The sequence below is a fragment of the Salmo salar genome, chromosome ssa05, assembly GCF_905237065.1.
Source record: "Salmo salar chromosome ssa05, Ssal_v3.1, whole genome shotgun sequence".
Classification (NCBI taxonomy): domain Eukaryota; kingdom Metazoa; phylum Chordata; class Actinopteri; order Salmoniformes; family Salmonidae; genus Salmo; species Salmo salar.
Genome location: NC_059446.1, coordinates 50,931,642 through 50,953,784, shown reverse-complemented (window position 1 = coordinate 50,953,784; position 22,143 = coordinate 50,931,642). Strand labels below are relative to the sequence as shown.

The following is a 22,143-nucleotide window of genomic DNA, read 5'->3' as shown; positions in this document are numbered from 1 at the left end:
ATCAACAGTTTAAAACAAAGTAATTTTGACGGTGCCAGGGAATTCACTTAGAACATAAGGCAGCATTGTTAAGTGTTATTAGGCCATGAAAAAGACAATGAAGCTCATGGAGGTGTTTACTTATTTCGAAAGATTTATGGACTAACATCCAACCCGTCTACTCCTTTTTCCCACACGAAAAACAGTTCCTCCACTTGCACCGCTATTTTGCCATCCCAGGTTTTGTCTTGTCTTTTTCCAAATATAGACCTGTTTATTTATTGCAAGTGCCAAATTGTTTTTGTCTTCATAGACCGCAGAGAAAGGCAGCAGTCGAAACGTAGTCGCGGTATCGCTTCCAAGAGGGCTTCTCTTTGAAGATACAAAACATTTCATAAATCATATTTCTCAGGGAGGAGTAGTGGAGCACATGTGCCCTGTTACCATAGAAACCCCCGCACAAACAATACACACGGATAGACATACACACAGACAGACTCCCTTCTTAACAAGGCAACCTTTTCAGTTCACGGCGACCCTTTCTCCGTTTTCTCTTTCCTGCCCTGGCACACTTTCCTGTTGGAAATCAAATGTTTGATTAAGATAATGTAGAGACAGGAAGTGATGGTGACAAGCTTGCTCAAGGAAACAGTTGGTGGGGTAATCACACAACCGGCTTCCCTGTGCTGTCGTGTGCCCCCTCTCCTCTTTGGCCACTAAACATGATGTAATGTTCGGCCAGAACAGATAAAGCCTGAGAGGAGGGAAATCAGTTAGTTTTGGGTCAACAAACACTCTGAAAGTTCCAAGAGGATGCCAGAGATTGCTTTTCATGGCCAGCCTTTAGGTCAGGGGTTTTATGCTTCACAGGCATCCGGCGCAGTGAAATATTGTCTCGCAAATGTTTGTTTTGGTTCAATATCTCTGCAGTCTTCACATGGGAAGATAGGCTAATTCCCTGGCGGCATCTGAACAATGATATTATGAGTGGCCAGCTGTGACACTTTCTGAGATACCATGGTCTTTCGGGTTGTCAGACAGTTGTCTGGTTACTTGGTGAGTTGTTTATTTAAAAATAAAAGACTGAGTGGGATTCAATGATTTTTGATGATAGCTCTACTTCTATTATTGATACCGCCAATGCACTTAGGTTATCTATGTTAAGCCTTTAGGCATGCTGTATCATTGTGCTGCTGAAATGACTATGCCCCCTCCACACACATAGGAAAAAATGAGCAATCTAAAACCTGAAAGGGGTCTTTGGCTGTCCCCATAGGAGAACCCTTTGTTGGAACATGGAACCCAAAATGGTTCTACCTGGAACCAAAAAGGGTTTTACCTGGAACCAAAAAGGGTTCTCCTTATGGGGACAGCCGAAGAACCCTTTTGGAACCCTTTTTTTCTAAGAGTCCACTTATCGACACCTGTCACAGCAATATAAAAACCACACAGCAGACTAACCAGACCACATGCTTCTTTCATTTAGTTTCATTTAGTTTTCATCAAAAGAGCCGTTATTGCCCAGGCTTTAGGAATTACATACGTCAGGCTAGGACTTCCATTGATTAGATTAGAGCCAATGATGAAATGGAAAGGATCAGGACATTATTTAACAAGGGAAACAGAGATCTGGATTTAAGTGAAATGGATCCGTCATTGTGCATGCGTGCGTGCTTGTAGGTAGCCTGGTGGTCCTGTCTGTTTGTATTTTATCCAACTCCTTTCTGGTTTCGTTCATTGTCATGCCATGCATATGTGTCCATGTATTGCATGATGTCTACAGAAGAGTTGGCTACGGCTCATACAGCTGGGACCAAGCTATTCTGTAGATTCGTATTTATATTATTATATTATAAATACTATCTGTATGTTCCACACAATACCAAGCACGATCTCTCTTCCTCATAGCTCCCTGCCCGCCCTGGATTGGCAGCTGCCATCTTGCTCTGGCCCGTACAGTCTGCAGATCGAGGTGCAGCCCAAGTCCCACCACCGTGCCCACTACGAGACAGAGGGCAGCCGCGGGGCAGTCAAAGCTCCATCCGGAGGTCATCCAGTCGTACAGGTACCTTTCTCAATAATGTGTGTGTGTGTGTGTGTGTGTGTGTGTGTGTGTGTGTGTGTGTGTGTGTGTGTGTGTGTGTGTGTGTGTGTGTGTGTGTGTGTGCACCTGTGCGTGCATACATGCGTACGTGTGTTCTCTATTATTAATGTCCCTTGAAGCCAGGAGTCAACCTACTTCAGTAAGAGGTCACTGTGGCTAGCAGTTGCACATATTGACACAATTAGCATGGAGCAGGACCATCACCTCTCGTTATTGTGCTTGGCAATGCTTCTAGAGCTCACGTCACTCTCACCACAGCGGTCCAACACAGAGCTCCTTTCTCTCTAAGGCCGTCACGCTGATTTACTCAAGGTGGGGACCCTGGTAAGCTGCTAAGACAGTAGTGTGTGTATGGGGGGGGTCATTATTTATGTGTGTGTGTCATTATATATGTACTGTGAATAAATATAACAACACATAGCTTATATATAAATTCATAGCAAATACAGTATAGCGTAGCACATTGCCTATTAGAAGGGCTGAGCAAACCCTCTTCTCTTGGTCCAGCTTGATGGTTCCTACTTCTCTCCAAAACACTCAACATGTGTTGTTAGCACTGCAGCCCGTTTTCCAAATAGATCTTTTCAACACAACTTAACATGCTGAGTTTCAAGTCTGACAACAGCTGTTGCGCCCAACAAGGTGTTGTAGACATAGCCTGTCAAGTTTCAGTTTCTCTCTCTAAATTAAAGTAATTACACCCCTTCATTAAAACCCTTTGTATAACGACATAAAAGTGCACTGTTGACATTGTACTCTGTTGCACTGAGAGACTTTGACCAACGTTCAGTGTTTTGGCAGGTGAAACTGAACTTGATTTAGTTTAGTTTATACCACTTTGTGACAGGCTGTATGTCAGGCTGGGGTCTAAGGAGTGAGTCAGGAGTAGGGAATTAGCGTCCTGTGTGTGTACGTGTGGGAAACTTTTCCAAAGTGGGTGATGGTATTGATGAGTTACTGTCTTACTACACAGATACTTTAGTGAAGTGAATTGAAAAGAAACTCCCAACACACTAAAGCCTGCATAAACCCTGACGAATGTCTATTGAGAGCATCAAGCATCGAGGCCCTTTTTTTTTCGAGGCCCGTTTTTGATTCCTCAGAACCTATCTCCTCGCCTCCTTCTCTAGCTGTATTGGACTGACTGGAAGTTTGTTGGCAGAGAACGATTCATGCAGAAGATCAGGTAAATACTTGATACACACACACACACACAACGTTAGCAAAATGAAGACAGGACTTCATCATATCTCTTCCCTGTGTGTAGGATGTGGGGGCACATAGTTCTTTCTTTCTTTCTTTCTTTCTTTCTTTCTTTCTTTCTTTCTTTCTTTCTTTCTTTCTTTCTTTCTTTCTTTCTTTCTTTCTTTCTTTCTTTCTTTCTTTCTCTCTCTCTCTCTCTCTCTCTCTCTCTTTCTTCACTCATCCTGTGCAGTCCCCAGGGAGGCTGGATAGGGGTGATAGGGCATGTTGTAGTCCCTGGGGTGCCCTGCTGTTATGAGAAATGAGTGGCAGGCAATTGGTGGGTGGTGCAATCATGGAGAATGGGTGAGTGTTTAGTGATGTGGGAGGGAGGGAGGGAGAACAGGGAGTACAGGGAGAGAGGGAGATGGAGGGAGAGAGAGCACATGCAGAGAGAGATGTGATGAGGGCAGACGGAGAGAGTGAGGCGGTGGAAGGGTGTAGGGAGGGCAGAGGGAGGCGTAGGGAGTGGCTCAGAGGAAAGAGGGAGAGAGGGAGGGCACAGGGAGTCACCAGGCAGGCAGGCAGCTGGGTCTCGGCTGTGTTACCCCCAGAGAGACTCTGCTTCCTGCTGATTAGGGCCCGGGTGGCCATGGGGTTTGGTGGAGGGAGAGGAGGAGGGGTAGGGTGAGGTGAGACTAGTCCCAGAGCCCATCCGATGTCTCCTCCCCCACCACCATCCTGGCCCAGTGGGCCTCCGCATCACTGCCGATGTTGCTCCTCGTGAGCCACTCATTCCTCAAACCTCTCTCCCACACCGACATTCCCAATGCTGGCTAAACCTGCACAAACACCAGCACTGGGGTTTTGGCTCAGGGTTGGACAGGCACAACATCTGTGAGTGATTGTGACATATCCCATTGCTGTGCACAACAGTTTAAAAATAACATGTTGAAAAACATGATGAGACACTGTGTCTCTAACCTATCAGTTAATGAAGCGTTGCAGTACACGCTATGACCCCAAGAGCACTGACTGACAAACACCTGACTGAAAAACAGTTACTCAAAACAGTGTTTGCTACCTTTACAGCGCCACTGTTGCTGTCTTCATGACCGCTCAATTTGCTATCACGGAAGTCCTCCTGTTGCTCCTACTTAATGAACGGAGGTGTTTTTCTAATCCCGGCTGCCAAACACACAGGCTCCCCTTTGTTTAGGAAACGTCCCTTTGTAACAGTGACATCATGCTCAGCTCTTAGCTCCGTCTCCTCCACCATACCGCTCTCCACCAGCCCCTCTTGCAGGATGAAGATGTAAATCTGGGGAGGCCCCGAGCTGCAGCCCGCTGCCGCAGCCGCACACTCATGGTAACCTCCAGATTATGGGGTACACTGACTGCACTTTGCTGTCAGTATCCTCTCACCCCCACCGGTTTGCTTTCTGGCTCCTCGATCAAAAATTCCATAATTTGTTTTTGGAGATCGCTACAGCGCAGCCCCTTCTCATGATGATGTCCCACGTCCTGACCCCCGCGGCCACTTTTCCACTTTACTTACTGGCTGCAGACCACAGCGCCCATTAACGGGATGGAGGGTCCTCTGCTCTACCCCAACTACCCTCCCAGTTCCCCCCCTGATGATTCACCAGGCTCCCCTCCTCTCACCACAGTTATGTCCAACGTCTACAACATGGTTTCCAAAGGCATGCTCAGGAAAAATCCAAACCTGATCTTCTACCTTCCTTTACACCAAAGACCACCACGTCACGATGGGATGGGTTTTTCCAAAGAAACCGATATTATGATGGAATTGAATGATTGCCAAAGTGGAATTACATGGAATTATATTTGCATTGAGTGGTAGCGACCTGGGACGTGACCCTTTCGGGGAATTTCATTCAGGTATACATTGAGACAAGAAACCATAGGAAACACGTAGACACGCACAGGGCACACAGTGTTAGACAACACCTGTAGAATATTAGACCCATCACACAGTGTTATAGTAAGAACTACATATGGATAGAGTATATCTAGAATGACATGAAGAACCTTAGCATATGTGCCGCTGGTTGAACATGTGCCGTTTCACCTTGACTATGCTGGCTGTGTAATATCTTCGGCAACAGCTACAGTAAATGTACGTTCGCTGCGAAGACTGTCATTTATTGTGTTTTAAATCTGGTGCCGCCTCTTGTTTAAAACATGAAAGATGCCTTTTGTTCTTCCACGCAGACTCCCGGATTGTGTTCATTGACGAACACCGTAGTGAAACGTTTCGCAACAGATATGAAAATGAGCATTTCTTATTGGACAAGTTCTGATAGTACCTCCCTGTTTCATTTCATTTCGAGAGCGTTTTTCTTTTTTCGTTTTGTCCCTACTGAACACGACCATGTACTGCTCTACAAGAGGCAGTCATGGCTGTTCGTCTGTTCCCCGAGGAGCAGTTAGGCTCCCATGAAACTGTGTTTTAGCCCTCCGAGGGGCTTCCCTTACTCACAGCCTTGGTATATTGGGCAACCACTAATTACCATTGAACAGCAACTGGAAAGAATTGGACTAAATGACTGCATTTTCACTGGTTTGAGGTGAGGACCAGAAGCCGCCAGATTTATGAGGCAAAACACTGGTTGCCAGCCTTTATATCAGGGGTAGACTGAAACCAACTACACCTCACTCTGCCCAAATATAATACCCTGTACCTGGGCTAAAACGTAATGCCTAGACATCTTGGTAACAAGTTGTTCTTTTATTTGGAATTTGGACTTTGCTGGTCTAGACATGGGCCAGGACTTGAAACGTTGCCCTTGATTACATAACATTGGGGAATACACTTAAATACACACTTTGAGGAATATAGCCACTTTGTCGCTTGTATAAAGAAGTGCCATTTGGAACTAGGGAAACCCAATACATTAACAATTCACATGTTGATATATGCATACCGTATGACTATGAGGCACTGGAGAAAGAGGAGGAGAAAGGGGATAATGAAGACAGCATGGAGGGAGAGAGACAACTTGGACGAGTGTTTGAATTGGGTACAGCGAAGTCTCGCCGTGTGACTGTCAGCACTTGAGAGAGGGAGCGTGAAAATGGGGGGGGGGGAACCTGAGCTGCCCTCCCTCCTCTCCCTTCTCCCCTGCTTCCAGTCTTCTCTCCCCTCCGCTGCATGCGCCACGTGGACTACGAGTCATGACATTTCTCCAGGCGGTGATGAAATCTCTGGGAGCTGGAAAGAGTCAGAGGGGAAGAGAGTGTTCCTGTGCAGCCCCATATTCACACTCTCCCCACAGCCCAGACTGTGCTGCTACTCACCAGCAAGTCACTTTCTTAAACAAACATGTGCAAATCTTTTCTCTGCCATTTTTCAACTAGGTCTGTCTCTAGATCTTGAGCGTAACACAAGTGTGAAGTCAAGTTTTTATGTAAACAGAAAGTAAACCAAGGTAATAAAGCAACAGCTACAAAGAAATAATGAAAAACAACTTCATTAAACTATCACTGACAAGGACACGTGATTCTCATTAAGAGGACATAGCAAACACGGTTTGAAAGCCCATAGGAAAAACCTCTTCAGAGCACCACCATCTCAGGGCTGAGTTTTAGCAGCCGTGATGATGGATCTGTAATGGTTCATGTGAAATGAATGGTGGAAAAGGACGGGGTGAGCTCTGGTTCTGAGCTCAACACCCTCAGAGTTACACATCATCAAAACCCAGTCTGACCTAGACAACCCAGCTGTGTACAACAATTAATGCTTCAGCTGACATGTACAAACTGTTTAATTTGACATTTCGGTCTATCCTGCATGGCACGTGTTGGAAGAGGAGAGGCTGTCTAACTTGCCAGTAGATGGTGGTTAGAGGTGTAAATGAATTTGGCTCATGCGGTGTCAGAAGCTGGTGTAGTGTGACTGCAGCAAATTACGCTTCGATTCAAATTCGGTTTAGAAGATCTCAAAGATAAATATACGTAGCCCAGCTTGACTACATTCATAGCTTAGCTAAACTCATCTGGTCAAGATTAGGCTTGGTATCAAGACTCATAGATGGCTAGGGACACAAATATGAATTCGGATTCACAGGTGTGCGAAGCCTCTCTCGTTGAACCACACTTAAACTTTACGACGGTTCCTCAACTTTGTCTTTTCTTATTGCCCTTGTGAGGATTTAAAATGAAGAAGTACATTTTGCGCTCAGCTTGTGGTTGGTGTGTGTGGACTAGGGAACGTCACAGGAGCAGAGAGGGAAAGAGGTAGAGGGGATATGGGAGAGGAGGGCTGAGGGCTGAGGAAGCACATATGGTACATTTATTGAGGGAGGTCGCCCAGGGGGGACCCTACCACGTTCCTTGGCTGTTGGGAAGACCAGCATCACTGAGGGTTGCTTGAAGTCATTAATCACTTCCCGACCCCACCGGAGGACGCCACCGTCATCGTGCGCTACCGCAGCATTGCCGAGTGAAGGGATAAAGACTACCCCCAACACACACACTTCACCTCTTGTGGTTTATCCATATGCAGACACATGAAGGCTGAGGCTGAGGTAATGGTTGGAGGTCACAAAGAAATGCAATAGCAAAGTCTACCGAGGAGCAAAGCTCAAAAGGGACAGAGGATACAGGCTTAGCAGAGTGGCAGCCTGCCTTTTATTAAATCATAAAGAAATTATGCAATTTCTAACAGACCGTTCTGCGTTTTCAAATTGGTACCTCATTCCCGGTTCCATCGGTTCCGTTGTAGCATGATGGTACAACTTTTTCCTTCCTTCTCGGTCGACTTGTCTATGCGTAAGTAACTGGTAGCATGTGGCGGCTAAGCGTAATTACCACTGGTGACACCGTAAGTAAAATATAACAAGGCGAGCGGAGAGAGAGGGGTCTGCTGGTGAGATCACTGCATGGATGAAGTGCTCTCTGGAGACACAGAGACTTCAAGAAGCGCCTGACCCCAGCGTAACTCACTGATGACTAGCATGTGTGACTAGCACACAGCTTAGGACAGCTGCTGGAGAGACACTGTGTGGAGCTGTGAAGACGAAAAAAAGGGGAAAGTGAAGGAGGAAAGGAGAGTATAGCCTGCTTAACTAGTTCCCTTGATATCTGAATCAAACAAGTGATGATGTCAAGTCGAGAAGTAGAAACCCAGATCGTTTTGTGGTGATTGCTGCTGGTTTGTCCATTATTGAGACCCTTGGATAGCATACGTCTAGTACTGTGCTATACTGTACTGTGCTGTGTTGAGAATCACCAACAGAGAGCTACTGCATTAGCAGGCGTGAGCATAACTCAATATGTCGCACCAGCCAAATTATGCCTTCAGTTTGTAGATCATCTCACCTCACCTCACTTGTTTTCACAGTCACCTGGCAAGTTTGTCGTCAGTTTGTCTCACCAGAGCAAAATGACCTCAGTCTTTCTTCACTGCCTTCATAGATGCGTGCAGATTGTGTCTTCGGTTGGTCATTCCCCTTTGTGTTTGGCAGACTGGGGTCCTAATTATTGGTTGTTACCAAGTGTCAACATGGCCAACAAGGCAGACAAATTACTGTAGACACAATATTCCAATGACGTATTTCTCTACCTTCACTTACTCCCCAATCCCTGACCCCTCGCAAAGGTAATTATAAATCCATTAATCAGATGATGTCATAGGTTACATGTGGTCTGTGTTTTGTTCTATGACTCAATCCGTTAAATAAACACGGAGTCGCTTATTCCGTTTGACACGCTGTTTTCACTCGGACACAGCAGCGCTGAACTTCCATAAGACTGAACTTGAAGAAGGGGATTTTGAAATGATACACTTTTATTTGGGGAGATAATTGAGCAATATGTGGGATTTTTTTCAGATGGACGTTGTTTGGTTAGACCTGTCTAGTGGAAGTGATTTTTTGTGACGGTCTCTGATGTGGTCAAGGACCTAGCTGTGTGAAGCCATGGAGGTCTGTCCATCGTTACCCAGTGCGAGATTTGCCTGTTGACTGTTCGGAACGGATCCCCAATTTTTGGAGGGTTTCTAGGTTTGGAGATTATTCCAAGTCCACATTAAATGCACATTCGCACGTACACACACACACACACACACACACACACACACACACACACACACACACACACACACACACACACACACACACACACACACACACACACACTTGAACAAACGTTGCCTGGGAGCTGGGAGGTCTAGAAATTTGGTTGCACCAGAAATGGTCCATTGGGTTAGCAAATGGGCCTGGGTCAGGATTCTTACCTGAAAATATCTGGAAAACATTCACCACATTGAGGAATGTGCACCTCTGCCAATTTCTCCTGAGGTTTAAGTAATTTGCCCCTCTCCAAATGGGTTTCAACCATCCCCCATGCTTCTTTCTGCAGACAGTGTTGTTGTAGATGGTTGCAGTTGTTCTAGATCAGGGCTCTCCAACCCTGTTCCTGGAGAGATACCCTCTGCTAGGTTTTCGCTCCAACCCCAGTTGTAACTAACTTGATTTAGCTTATCAACCAGCTAATTATTAGAACTAGATGCGCTAGAATAGGGTTGGAGTGAAAACCTACAGGATGTTAGCTCTCCAGGAACAGGGTTGTAGAGCTCTGTTCCACATGGTTGTCCTGGTTGTTTTATGGTTGTTCTAGGTGTTTTTGTTGCTGTTCTAGATGGTTGTCCTGGTTGGTTTATGGTTGTTTTAGATGATTCTAGTTGTTCCAAGGTTGACTAAATGTTCAATGAACTGACAGGCATCGCCTTCTCACCTATCTCTTGTTTGGCTATTGGGGCCATTGGAGATCACACTGAGCAACACTGTCTGCTAAGTCTATTGTACTATCTAGAAGATGTAGTAACCATCCCTGTTTTTTGGTGTACTTGCTTTTATTGGGGAATCAGTAGCAGCTTAAGGTGGTCTGTGAGAGGAAGAGGGGAAGTGTAAAACTGTTTGAAGTGGTGGTTCCAATACAGGAGCCTCTTTCATCTCTGTGTGACACCGTCTCTGGTTCCGCTTCAGAGCTTCATAGGCCTTAATGAAAATCATAATGCAGGTTCATAAATGCCCAGAGGCCAAGGGGTTGTATGCTGTCAGCATGCTAGGCACAAGTATGTGAATGTTTTTAAAGGGAGTAAGCTACTTGTAGAGATTAAGCTAGCCTTGCTTCACTGTGATCTGGTGTTTTCTTTGTGTGAAAGTCAAGCTATCCAAGTAAATGTGGATAGAGTTTTCTTCTGTATTTTGCAATCCAAAAGTAAGTAGCTTGAGCCTATCTCCTGCTTCTGTAGTGTGAGGCAGCTTAATATGACAGGACACTAGTCTATCGCAGGGCCTTATCCTCAATCAATCTCCTGAGTGCCAAGCAGAGACGCATTGGGACCCATTTTTACAGTCTTTGGTATGACTCGGCCAGGGATCGAACTAAGTTTATAAATTCCTGGGACCAAACGCAGAAGAATGTAGTCAACCATGTAGAACAAACAGACAACCTAAGAAATATGAACAAATCGATAAAGAGTCATGACGTTTTGTTTCAGCTGAGTGTGCGTGACTTTTGACCAGAATTGATATTTTCTCATAAACATTAGTATTTTGATATTGTGTGTACTAGTCATTTATTGAACACATGTGTGGAGCTACTAATCATCTAGGATTTATTGTTCTTGAGATATTGCTGATCACATTAAAAAGCAATTCTATGAAGGATTGCATTTAAAATACTTAATACGTATGGTGCACCAGCAGAAATATTCAACATAGATTGCCAAAATACTGTTTATGATTACCCCTTATGAATTCAACTCCTAAACTGACATGGAAATTAATGTTTACTAACGTTAGTCCATAGCTGAGGGGATCAAATCCTCATAAACATTGTGCATTATGCTCAGAGGCAGACTTTTAAATTATCATCTTGGTTTTCTATTTGGTCTCCAAAATGGTCACTTTCCATTGAGTCACTGTCGACTGCTATCCTCTCCTTGGGCACTTTTTTTTATGGCGCCTGTGAGGTTTTAATGAACAGTGAAGTGATGGGAAGCCAACCTCTCCATCAGCACTTGTGTGTCTGGCTGCCCAGAAGATCTCTACCCCAGACAGACTACCTCCAAAATATCAAAACCCTCTTTAACCCTCTCCTAAAGGGATGTACATTAACAAACCGCTCCCAAATTCAAAAAACAGAAGATACCAAGAATCTGGAAACGGGTCTCCAACCCAACCGGAAAACAAATCCGACCAAAGGGCCTATTTTCTGAAACCTCTCCCCTAAAAACCTTCATTAAAGGGCTTCTTAACTATCAGTAGCTGATGTGATGTTCAATCTCTATTTCCCCAAAATGACGGGTTGTTTATGAGGTGCTTTAAAACCTGATGTTGAGTCTCACCTGGATCTCTTTGTTCTCCCGCCAGCTCTACGGTTACATGGAGAGCGAGCCCCTTACCCTGCAGCTGTTCATCGGGACCGCAGACGACCGCCTCCTGCGACCGCACGCCTTCTACCAGGTCCACCGCATCACGGGCAAGACTGTCTCTACCGCCAGCCACGAGGCCCTGCAGTCCAACACCAAGGTGCTGGAGATCCCTCTGCTGCCCGAGAACAACATGAGAGCCATGTGAGTGCTTGTCCTTTCACTCTCCTGTCTCTCGCTCTTAACACTAGAAAAGCTAGGCCTCGAAGGACCCCACTTTGAAGCAACGAGCAAGCATTTTGACTGCAATATTCTAACAGTGTAATAAATGCATTACATATTTAATTATAATTTGGTTGTGTTTATGAAGGTCTTGGATAGCATTAAAACACAATAGCATTTTCATTCGTTGATGTTACTGTAGGCCAGGGATACTCAACTAGATTTAGCCACAGGCAGATTTTTCCTTGATCAGGGGACAGGTACATAATTACAAATAATATGTAGACTGCAAATTGACCGCAAGAAGCCCAAACAGATGTAATATTTGACATTTCAAACCTTGCTTACATTTCTATACGATCATGTGTCTTTCTATTGTGTGTGGGAACACTTGGGAACAGATTTCCAAAATTAAAATAACTTGGAGCTGATTATCTGGTATTTTATTATACAATATATATTTTTTTACTTTGTTTTTTTTTGCTCGCAAAACTTGGGTGGGGACAAATAAAATCACCTGCGGGCTGCCTGTTGGATAACCCTGCAGTAAGCTATCTGCTGCTGCACGCTCACATGTGGAGCGCATGAAACAGCGGTTATTCTTGGAAAGATTTATATTTTGAGCGTATTCAATTTTCAAGAGTTATTTGACAAAAGGGTTTTGGAAACCTCAGAATCTGCTCGTTCTGATATTATATTGAATTCAAAACGTCTTTCCTGCAAAAAAAATAAGGCATGTCCTCTTAAAACTGCTTATAACACAAATTCTGTTTGTGACATCGAAATTCTAACAAAATTCTAACAACGGACTTATTTAGGAGGGGGGCATGACTAACAATGGCAGAGATTTTTCGATTTTAAATAACTATGCAGTCAAAAGGACTGCCTCTGCGCTTCTAGTGTTAAAAATGGTACCATTGCAGTATTTGCAATGATCACCAACAGTGTGTGTTGGAATTCAGGAAGAAAGACAACCAAAGCATGCCTAATACAGTGCAGTACATAATGTAGAGTCTGAAAGGAATAATGCCCATGAAATCCAATAGGCCCTATTTCTGTTGGTTTCTTCCCCATCGCACCTAATCTGCCGTGTGCATAAACATATCCAATTCCTGAAATCACTATATCCTTATGTGCAGTTTTAAACCACTCTCCAACTCCGGATCTCCAGCAGGTCAGAAGGTTGTTCTCCGCAGGGTACCCAGGCAGCAGCTCCTGCCCTGGGGCTCTGTTCACGCCACAATTGGTCTGCTGTCCCGAGGCCCAGGACTTTCTCTGATGGAGAAGGCAGCTAAATCTCAACTCAACCCCGGTTATATAAGCTCCATCACCACCTACTGAACTGTAGCTTTATCCTCCTCTGTGTTTCATCGGTATAATCAAATCAAAATCAAATCAAATGGATTTATATAGCCCTTCTTACATCAGCTGATATCTCAAAGTGCTGTACAGAAACCCAGCCTAAAACCCCAAACAGAAAGCAATGTAGGTATAGAAGCACCAGCAATGTACTTTTTAGAAGACCTGATGTAGATTGAATGGGTTTATATTAAGTTAAAGCGTATTTTAATATTTGTTTGGATATTGTGGGAGGTTACAAAGATATTTGGCAAGCACCATGAGATATCAGATGTCTTTGACTAGAAAAGGAACTTTGTTGGTTTAACATGGTTGAGCCTAACATGCATACACCTTTTGATTTCCAACAATGCTATGCCTTCCCCGTAGCTCAGTTGGTAGAGCATGGTGTTTGCAACGCCAGGGTTGTGGGTTCGATTCCCACGGGGGGCCAAGTACAAAAAGAAGGAAAAAATAAATAAATAAAAAAAATGTATGAAATGAAAATGAAATGTATGCATTCACTACTGTAAGTCGCTCTGGATAAGAGCGTCTGCTAAATGACTAAAATGTAAATGCTGACCTTTTATAATGTATCAAATCCAGACAGGTGATACTTTGCGTAACTTCAGCCATTACACTTTACAGGGCACCATGGATAAATCTTATATTCGAGAAAACTATTCAGATGACGTCAGGTTTTCCCTTTTGTCATCACCGTATAAACTAGAGGAGAGAAAGCAGTGAAAGGATATAGTAGAACGGAGCCTCAGGGTCGGGGTAGAACAGTGTAGGCCAGGTTAGTGTCCATTAGGTCACATTACTGAAAACGTTTTAAAGTGTATCGCAGCGGAAAAAGTAAATGAGCATTTCTTGGTCCAGGTAGTCCTTCCCTGTTTCAGTCTGTTTTTATCTCTTTGGTGTCTAATGAACACAGCCCATGTTTTCTCTCTCTACCGACTGGCTGGAAGGCCAGGGTCTGTCTAAGGAGGGTCGGCCGCTGACGGAGTCTTTCCATTGAGCTGTTAACAGTCAGCCTGATAACACTCCGGCTAGCCCTTTGCTCTCACGCCAGCTCTCTCTCGCTCACTCACTGTGTGGGACGTTACATAGACGGTACTGTAGACAACCGATGTCAGACTCCAGACCCATATCAATCTATCTCTTTCTTCCCTATTGTTGCTGATAAAATGGTATCTGTTGTTTAGTATCCACCCATTGAAATGGATAGTAGCCAGTAGCTTCTGCTTTATTACACAGTATGTTGTCTCTGAGAATCTAGAAAATGCTGGGCTACTTCTATACTATGATTTCGAATCATGTAACATTCACTGAACAAGTAGAGTTGTTGTCGAAAAAAAAAAAATATTCCACTCAACTAGTCAAAATGTGTGAGTTCAAATGTAAAATAAACCATCAACATGCAACTCAAGTTTTTTTGTTCGGTAACCCTTTCCTGCCACCTTTCCTGTACAACTGACTAGGTATCCCCCCTTTCCCTTTCCCTTTCCACCAATAGGCCCTATTTCTGTTGGTTTCTTCCCCATCGCACCTAAATTAAGTCAGTGACTTAATGCTTCGTTGACACTGTTCCACCACAAATGTAGGATCCATCTTGCAGTGTTATTATGACCAACAGTCGCCATGCTGTCGCCTACAGATCTTTACTTTGAGCTGACTTCACCATATCACTGCTACAAGCCGTGACTGGCTGCTCCACACCATAGTTCATGAAGAGAGACACTAATGTTCATTCCAACAGTCATTTGACAGTCAAGTAGATCATGGCACACTACCTCTGATGTTTTTGTTTTAAAACCATAACTGCATGACTGAACACTTACGTCATGCATGAGCCACTAAAGAAACTTGTCGAAATTTTTTCTTAAAAAAATAGAATCTCATTCAGATAGACCAAAATGAAGGGGGAAAAATGGATTTGTGTAAAACTTGACATGTTGCAGGAATTCCACCCAAAAAGCTACAATGTAAAATAATTGAAATGCCAAGCCATATCCCATATGTATTTTCTGACTTTTTACCAGCAACGTTTTGGTTTTAGTTTAATTTCTTGAAAGGCCAGTCTGGAAAGTGATGCCTTTTTCCTCTAAGGAAAATCCTCCCGCCAAAAAAATATATTCAATTAAATAAAATAAATAAAGACAGCATAGAAAAGAAATACATCTGCAGCTAAATGTGACATTGGTTAGTAAGGTTGAAACCGTAAATGTTTGAAATGTTAAAAGTATGAACAGTGTAGAGGGAGCATGTTTTTTTTTAGGAAAGGCAGAGGGTTCTAAAGTGGCTGTGAGAACGCAAGCGGTAGCCAATGGGGTTTTCCTCTGGAGGAGACAGTGGAGAAACCAATGGCCTGGGCCGTGTTCATCAGGTACCAAATAGACGATAAACTGAGTGAAACAGTTGCAAATCGTTTTAAAGCGTGTTCTGTTACTTGCCCTAATGAACACGGCCCTGAAGATTGCTCCAGAGAGCTGTATTCTGGGGCACCAGGAACATTAAAAGTCACATCAAAAAATGTAACGTTGTTCTAAGAAGAACCTAGCTACGGATGGGGAGCGACTCAGTAGTGTTCTGCGGGACTTCCGATATCTGTGACCCGGAACTTTAGACGAGACGTCTCAGAGTAGGAGTGCTGATCTAGGGTCAGTTTTGCCTTTTAGATCATAATTAATCATATTATATGCACTCTTACCTTGGGAGAGGCTTTGTGGATCTGGCCCTAGTCTCTTTGATCAAATAGAGCTCCAGGACTTGTTCGTGACAGTGAACATATTGTACATCTGCATCACAGATAGTCTCTGTGGTCTAATGATGATGTCCTAATAATAACATGCTGTACTTGTTATGTTTATGTTATATGATGATACAGTATGATACAGTATATTCCATCTGTAATGTATGTCTCGATATAGTCTCATGATCATGGCCTATAATAACTCAGGATTCTTGAGACAAGCTGTAGCATAGTGCTCCTACAGACAGTATATTGCTCAGTACCAGTATGCTGATGCTAAAATGGATCCTCTCCCCTGTGTGACAGCATTGACTGTGCAGGGATTCTGAAGCTGCGGAACTCCGACATCGAGCTGCGCAAGGGCGAGACGGACATCGGGCGCAAAAACACGCGCGTGAGGATGGTGTTCCGTGTGCACATCAACCAGCCCAATGGCAGGACCATCTCCCTACAGGCCTCCTCCAACCCTATCGAGTGCTGTGAGTATACACGCATATGTGCGCACACACACATATACACACACATGGACTCACCATCGCATGTACACACACACATACACCCCCACACACAAACACAGCCACATACACACACACACACACACACACACACACACACACACACACACACACACACAATGACTGTTCCTTATGAACACACATATCCACAGGTGCACACACACAAACCCAATAACACTCTTAGCATGGAAATCAGTATGAGGTGGCCTTTTGGACCCAATTCAAATCTTTATATGATGAAAGCTATTTGCCAAGTCATTGAATGCATTGTACTTTAATTGATAACTGTGAGGTCAGGCACATATGTTATTTACCCCTCAGTGCATTTTATGACTTTATGCCTAACTTATTGTGGTGAGGCTATCCTATTATCCCAGGTTTATGAAGGGTCATTTCCCAGCCCTAGATCTGGCGGGGTTGGAAGAGTGTATGGAAACCACTAACTATGTCAATCAGTTGAGTGTGTCTGTGCGTTTGTGTGTGCGCGTGCATGTGTGTGTGTGTGTGTGTGTGTGTGCGTGCGCGCATGCGTGTGTGGTCATGTCCATCCTGAGGAGATAGACTATGTGTGGTAGATGGTAGGAATGTGCCAGTCTTGTAGTTTATAGTCCAAGGTTGATGATGACACATTTTTGATTGGTTACTACATTTTTTTACAATGGTCTGATGGATCATTATTACAGATTAATGAATCAAGTACATTTCACAGTGATGTAATGACGGAGCATTGTGTGTCTGGCTGTGAACATAGTCTTGATAACCAAGAACCCCGAGGTACATTGATAAAAGCAGAGACAGGTGGTGGATAAAGCATGACCAAAGTATGGCTCGTTATTTGGGTTGTTCCTCCCTGAGTGAATATGAAAAATAATGAATCTAGAAAGTAAAAAAGCTGATTGGGTCACCAGATAAAATTGTTTTCATCCATTTTTATATATTTGATGTTTTAAAAAAAAAACATCTGTTGTCTGAAAATCTGAAAATTGCCAGTGGTGTTTAAAAGCCATTTGAAAACGGATAAGACTGTTGCTAACCAACTCCTGCTGTGACATGGCAGAGTTGGGGAGGTAGGGGATCTGGAGGACCGGGGGCGGATGGGGAGTGGGTAAGGAAAGCTTTAGCAGTATAGCGTGCTGTTGTATAGGTAGTATAAAGTGTATATCCGCTCACTGTTTTTCTTTTTTTGTCCAGCTATTGTGCCAAGTTGGATATGAATTAACACTCTCTCCTCGTGTCTGTCTGTCTGTCTGTCTGCCTGTCTGTTTCTCTGTCTGTCCCTCCTCCAGCCCAGCGCTCGGCCCAGGAGCTGCCCCTGATAGAGAAGCAGAGCCTGGACAGCTACCCCGCCACGGGGGGAAAGAAGATCCTCCTGAGTGGACACAACTTTCTGCCAGACTCTAAGGTGGTGTTCGTGGAGAAGGCCCAAGGTAAGTTAGGACGCAACAGAGCAGCTGCACACTCTATCACTATCGCTCTGTATCGTTCTCTATATATCTGTCTTTCTCTCACACTTTTCCTTAATATCTCACTTTTAATTTATCCCTCTGTCTGCCTCTCTCTCTCTCTCTCCCTTCATTGCGTTCCCTCGGTCTCCTCCCGTCAAAATAGAGCAGGGTCTGCCAGAGAGCCACATGTGGTGTGCATTAAGGAACTATATTTTTAACCAAACCGTATTTACATTTGTAGAAGTTTCCATTGCCTGTATAGTGACGCTCGCCACAAGTTAAGGAATGAATCACAAGCGGGGCATGTGCAACCTCTCTTTCTTTGTTTTGCTTCTCTCTCTCTCTCTCTCTCTCTCTCTCTCTCTCTCTCTCTCTCTCTCTCTCTCTCTCTCTCTCTTTCAAGTCTTTCAAGTTACCTTCGTACAGATGTAGGATCTTAATTTGAGACAGTTTGCTACAACAGGAAAATAATCCTGCAGCAACAGGATTATAATTAATTTACATTTTAGTAGGGGTTGATACATTTTTTGTAAGGGCATTTCCTGCAACAACAGGATGATCAAATGAAGACATGGCATCTGTACCTCTGTCCCACCATTTCTCCTGTATTCTCTCTCTCTCTCTCTCTATCTCGCTCTCTCTCTCTCTCTCTCTCTCTCTCTCTCTCTCTCACACACTCTCTCTCTCTTTCTCCCTCTCTTGCTCTCTATCTCACACTCATTATCTCTCTCTCATGCTGCCACATACACATGCACACACACACCGTCTCCCCCTTCCTGCGGTGTGATTTGTTATTACTTATTATTTACATTTCATATTTTTCCCATTCATTTCCTCTTTGTGTGGGAGGGAGAGGAGAGATGACTATGTGAAGACACTGGTGATCAAGTTTACAAACAGTCATTTCCTTGATTGGGTCCAGTGAATCAAAGGCAACTGTACTGGCCAAGTATGGCCTGTGTAAACACATGTGATGATGTTGATGATGATGATCATGAGGAGGTAGTGGATAGTGGTAGACATTTTCCAAGGAAAGAGGAAAATCCTACCTTTCTTCATTATAGGTTTATATAGATATACTGTCTGTGGTGTTTCTTGGCATTTGTTAACTGATACTTGCTGCTCGTGTTTCAAGACGTTTGTTCTGTAAGAAGAGAAAGTTATATTTTAGAAGTTTTTCATAATATCTTCATTTACCCTCGTAGGAATGATTTGGAGTTGCTAGACAAGCTATAGAGGAGGGGCTATTCAGAAAGATGACTACAGGTACATTCCAACTCCAGGAGAACTCAGTAGGCTGGTACCAGACTTGAAGCATCAGCCCTGACGCGTCATTATGTCCTGAGAGGGTGTCTGTTTTCTATTGGGTGAAGATGGCACTCTGCAGCTGCTTGATCAGCTCTCAGCGAGGTATTTGCTCCTGTTTCTTGGAGAGGATTTCCCCACGCCTGGTATTATTGGCCTTGGAGTCTCCCTGTCATGAAAACACCCCTGCTGCCAAGAGTAACCTCTCCCCCATCCCCTCCCACTCCCCGAAACCCCTTTATCAACCCCTTACCCTTCCACAGCTGTGTCATTGTGTCTCTCTCGCCCTGATGGCTGGCTCACCCCTCAGCCCCTTAGAGCCCACCGGGGTGAGGGGAGGAGGAGAGATTGACTTGTTAATGTGCTGGGACTAACTCCACATGAAGGGGGATCCCTGAAGAGAGGGAAGAGAGGGAAGCCCTGTCTAGTCTAGAACCCCTTTTACCCCCTTCACTTTTCATCCCCCATGCCTTTTTCCCCTCCTACTCCTTCTGCTCTCTCGTTCTCTCTTGCTCTCTCCCAGCCCTGTCCTCACTATCTTTCTCTCTACTCGTCAGCCCGTTAAAGCAATTAGCCAATGTGGTTTGGAGTTCTGTGCTCCAGGGATCCCCACACGGCTGCCTGCTATCGACAATTTCAGTGGCTTGTTTTCCTTCTCAGTGGCGTCCAGGGAGTGAGACTTCTGAGAAGGTGCACAAAGTGAAGGATTTCTTTTCATGCCCCCTCCTTCTCCCTGACCCTGTCTCAGTGTCTTGTCTGCTTTGTCTGCTCTTATGTAAGCAATAAAGGACCCAGTACTTCCAAGGGTCTCCCAGCTCAAAGCTCATTATCACAGTACGACACGCACACACACACACACACACACACACACACACACACACACACACACACACACACACACACACACACACACACACACACACACACACACACACACACACACACACACACACACACACAAACACAAACACAAACACAAACCTTTGTATAATAGTCACTTCACAGGAGTTGATACATCTGTAGAAATGTTCTTATGCTCTATTTAAATGTTTTATATAGAATGAAATCTTGGCATTTTGATCACATAATATTGCAGTTTGAGAAACGTTTTTGAGTTTGGAAAATCTCTTATTGTTGATTTAGGTCGGGAAGACTAAAGAGGAAAGATATTGAAAAGCTATCCAATGAAATATATTCATATTAAAGTTGTATGCCGTAAATCAGGTTTTATATTACACTGGAAAAAGTTCATGAGTAAAATTCATAGCATTACACTAATTACACACATGCGCACAGACACAACCACACACTATAGCCATCACTGCTTGTGTTCCAGTGGTGACATCCATTACTGCTGCAGTGATTAAAGGTGAGGAGAGCTGCTCATTTTCTAGAATGTGTGCCAATAAACACCTCCCGGAAAATTCCAAAGAGCTATTCTTTAAGAGCTACAAAAGAGCAATAGACAGGACTTAACTTGACCTAACTTGAGCTTTCTATACCAAACTATGGAATGGTACTGTATTCCATTGCTGCACAGAGAGGGCACCTCCTTCATGCTGTACTTCAATGCCCATATTTGATATTTTGCCATTTTCTTTGGTTATAGAGTTCTACCTGGTGCTCTACAGTCTTTATTGGTAGGATGTTCAATAGATGGGGTAAAGAGGTCAATGGAACTCGACCAAAACAATGGAATTGCCATGGTAACACGTGGGGTTGGGAAAGATGCCATGGGAGAAAGATCCCGAATCTACATATTGCCCCCCAGCAAAATGAGTCATATGTGTATTGTAAATCAAATCAAATCTACGTTTATTGGTGTATTTCACAATATGTTAAGGTTAAAATCGTAGTAAAATACTTGGATGGATGTCAACCCCAATATATGTTCATGTCATCGTCCCCAATCAAGTGCGTTACAGTTAAACACGGCTACAACCACCGATTTCTGTACACTAGCTATGCTACCAGCTCATATGAACTTGAGTTAGCAGTCACTTCTTCTAAACCTGAAACGGGACCACTGTGAAATGTTATGCAGCGAAAACAGCCAAATATATCCAAATCGGATATATCACAGAATCCTGCGTGCCATTGACCTTTTTACCGCATCTGTTGTTCAAACTAAAACTTCATTATCTGTACCGAGATATAGTTTGATTTGGCAATAAACGTATAGAAGCTTGATTTCAACTAGATAATGAATTGTCCATTTTCCAACAAAAAGTGATTGATTTATTGTTACAATAACAGTGGTTAAGATTTGTAGTCGACCAGTATCCATTTAAGAGGCTCATAATGGACTATCTTTCTGTTCCTCTCTCTCTCCCTCTCTCTCCCTCTCTCTTCCTCTCTCGTGTGTTGTTTTGCTTGTTTCTCGATCCCGCTGAGACTCCCTCTCGGTAACAAAAGAGCAAAGCTCATGGATGGTGGCACTGCGGGAGAGTTTAATGCGCCCAGAAAAATAATTACTTCTACTTTTCAAATACTAAGGCCGTCCCCATTGCTCTGTATCAAGGACCCGCAGGATGACTGATGCAAACAGCATATGCATGTTTGTGTGTGTGTGCATGTGTGTGTGTACATGTCTGTGTGTGTGCTGCCGCTGAGGGGTAGGGTAGCTAGCCTACGGGCCTGTTTGTGTGTTCAGTAGGAAGTGTTTTCAGTGACTCATCTGCGAAGGATTCCCTGAAGAAAGGCGAAGAGGAACAGACGAGAACAGAGGGGGAGGAGGGAGGGAGGGAGGAGGAGAAGAGGGGAGGGTGCACAGGCAGGGTGAGACAAAGTGCTGTTCAGGAAAGCCAGGGGCAGGAGAGGCGGATATTGTCCACTAGTGGATGTCCTGCATCCGTTCCTTGGGTGTGTTTCACATTGTTGACTCTCACTGTTGATTC

At 44.1% G+C, this 22,143-nt stretch overlaps 1 protein-coding gene across 2 annotated transcripts in view; it reads left to right on the top strand.

Moving 5' to 3' along the window:
* Positions 1-22,143, top strand: part of LOC106605067 (nuclear factor of activated T-cells, cytoplasmic 1) — a 62,059-nt gene that overhangs the window by 5,550 nt on the left and 34,366 nt on the right. For both annotated transcript variants that reach the window (XM_045718333.1, XM_045718334.1), the window contains exons 3-6: positions 1,888-2,044; positions 11,668-11,870; positions 16,288-16,460; positions 17,783-17,923. In XM_045718333.1, coding sequence (XP_045574289.1) covers positions 1,888-2,044; positions 11,668-11,870; positions 16,288-16,460; positions 17,783-17,923 — 674 coding nt within the window. The remainder of the gene's footprint in view (positions 1-1,887; positions 2,045-11,667; positions 11,871-16,287; positions 16,461-17,782; positions 17,924-22,143) is intronic.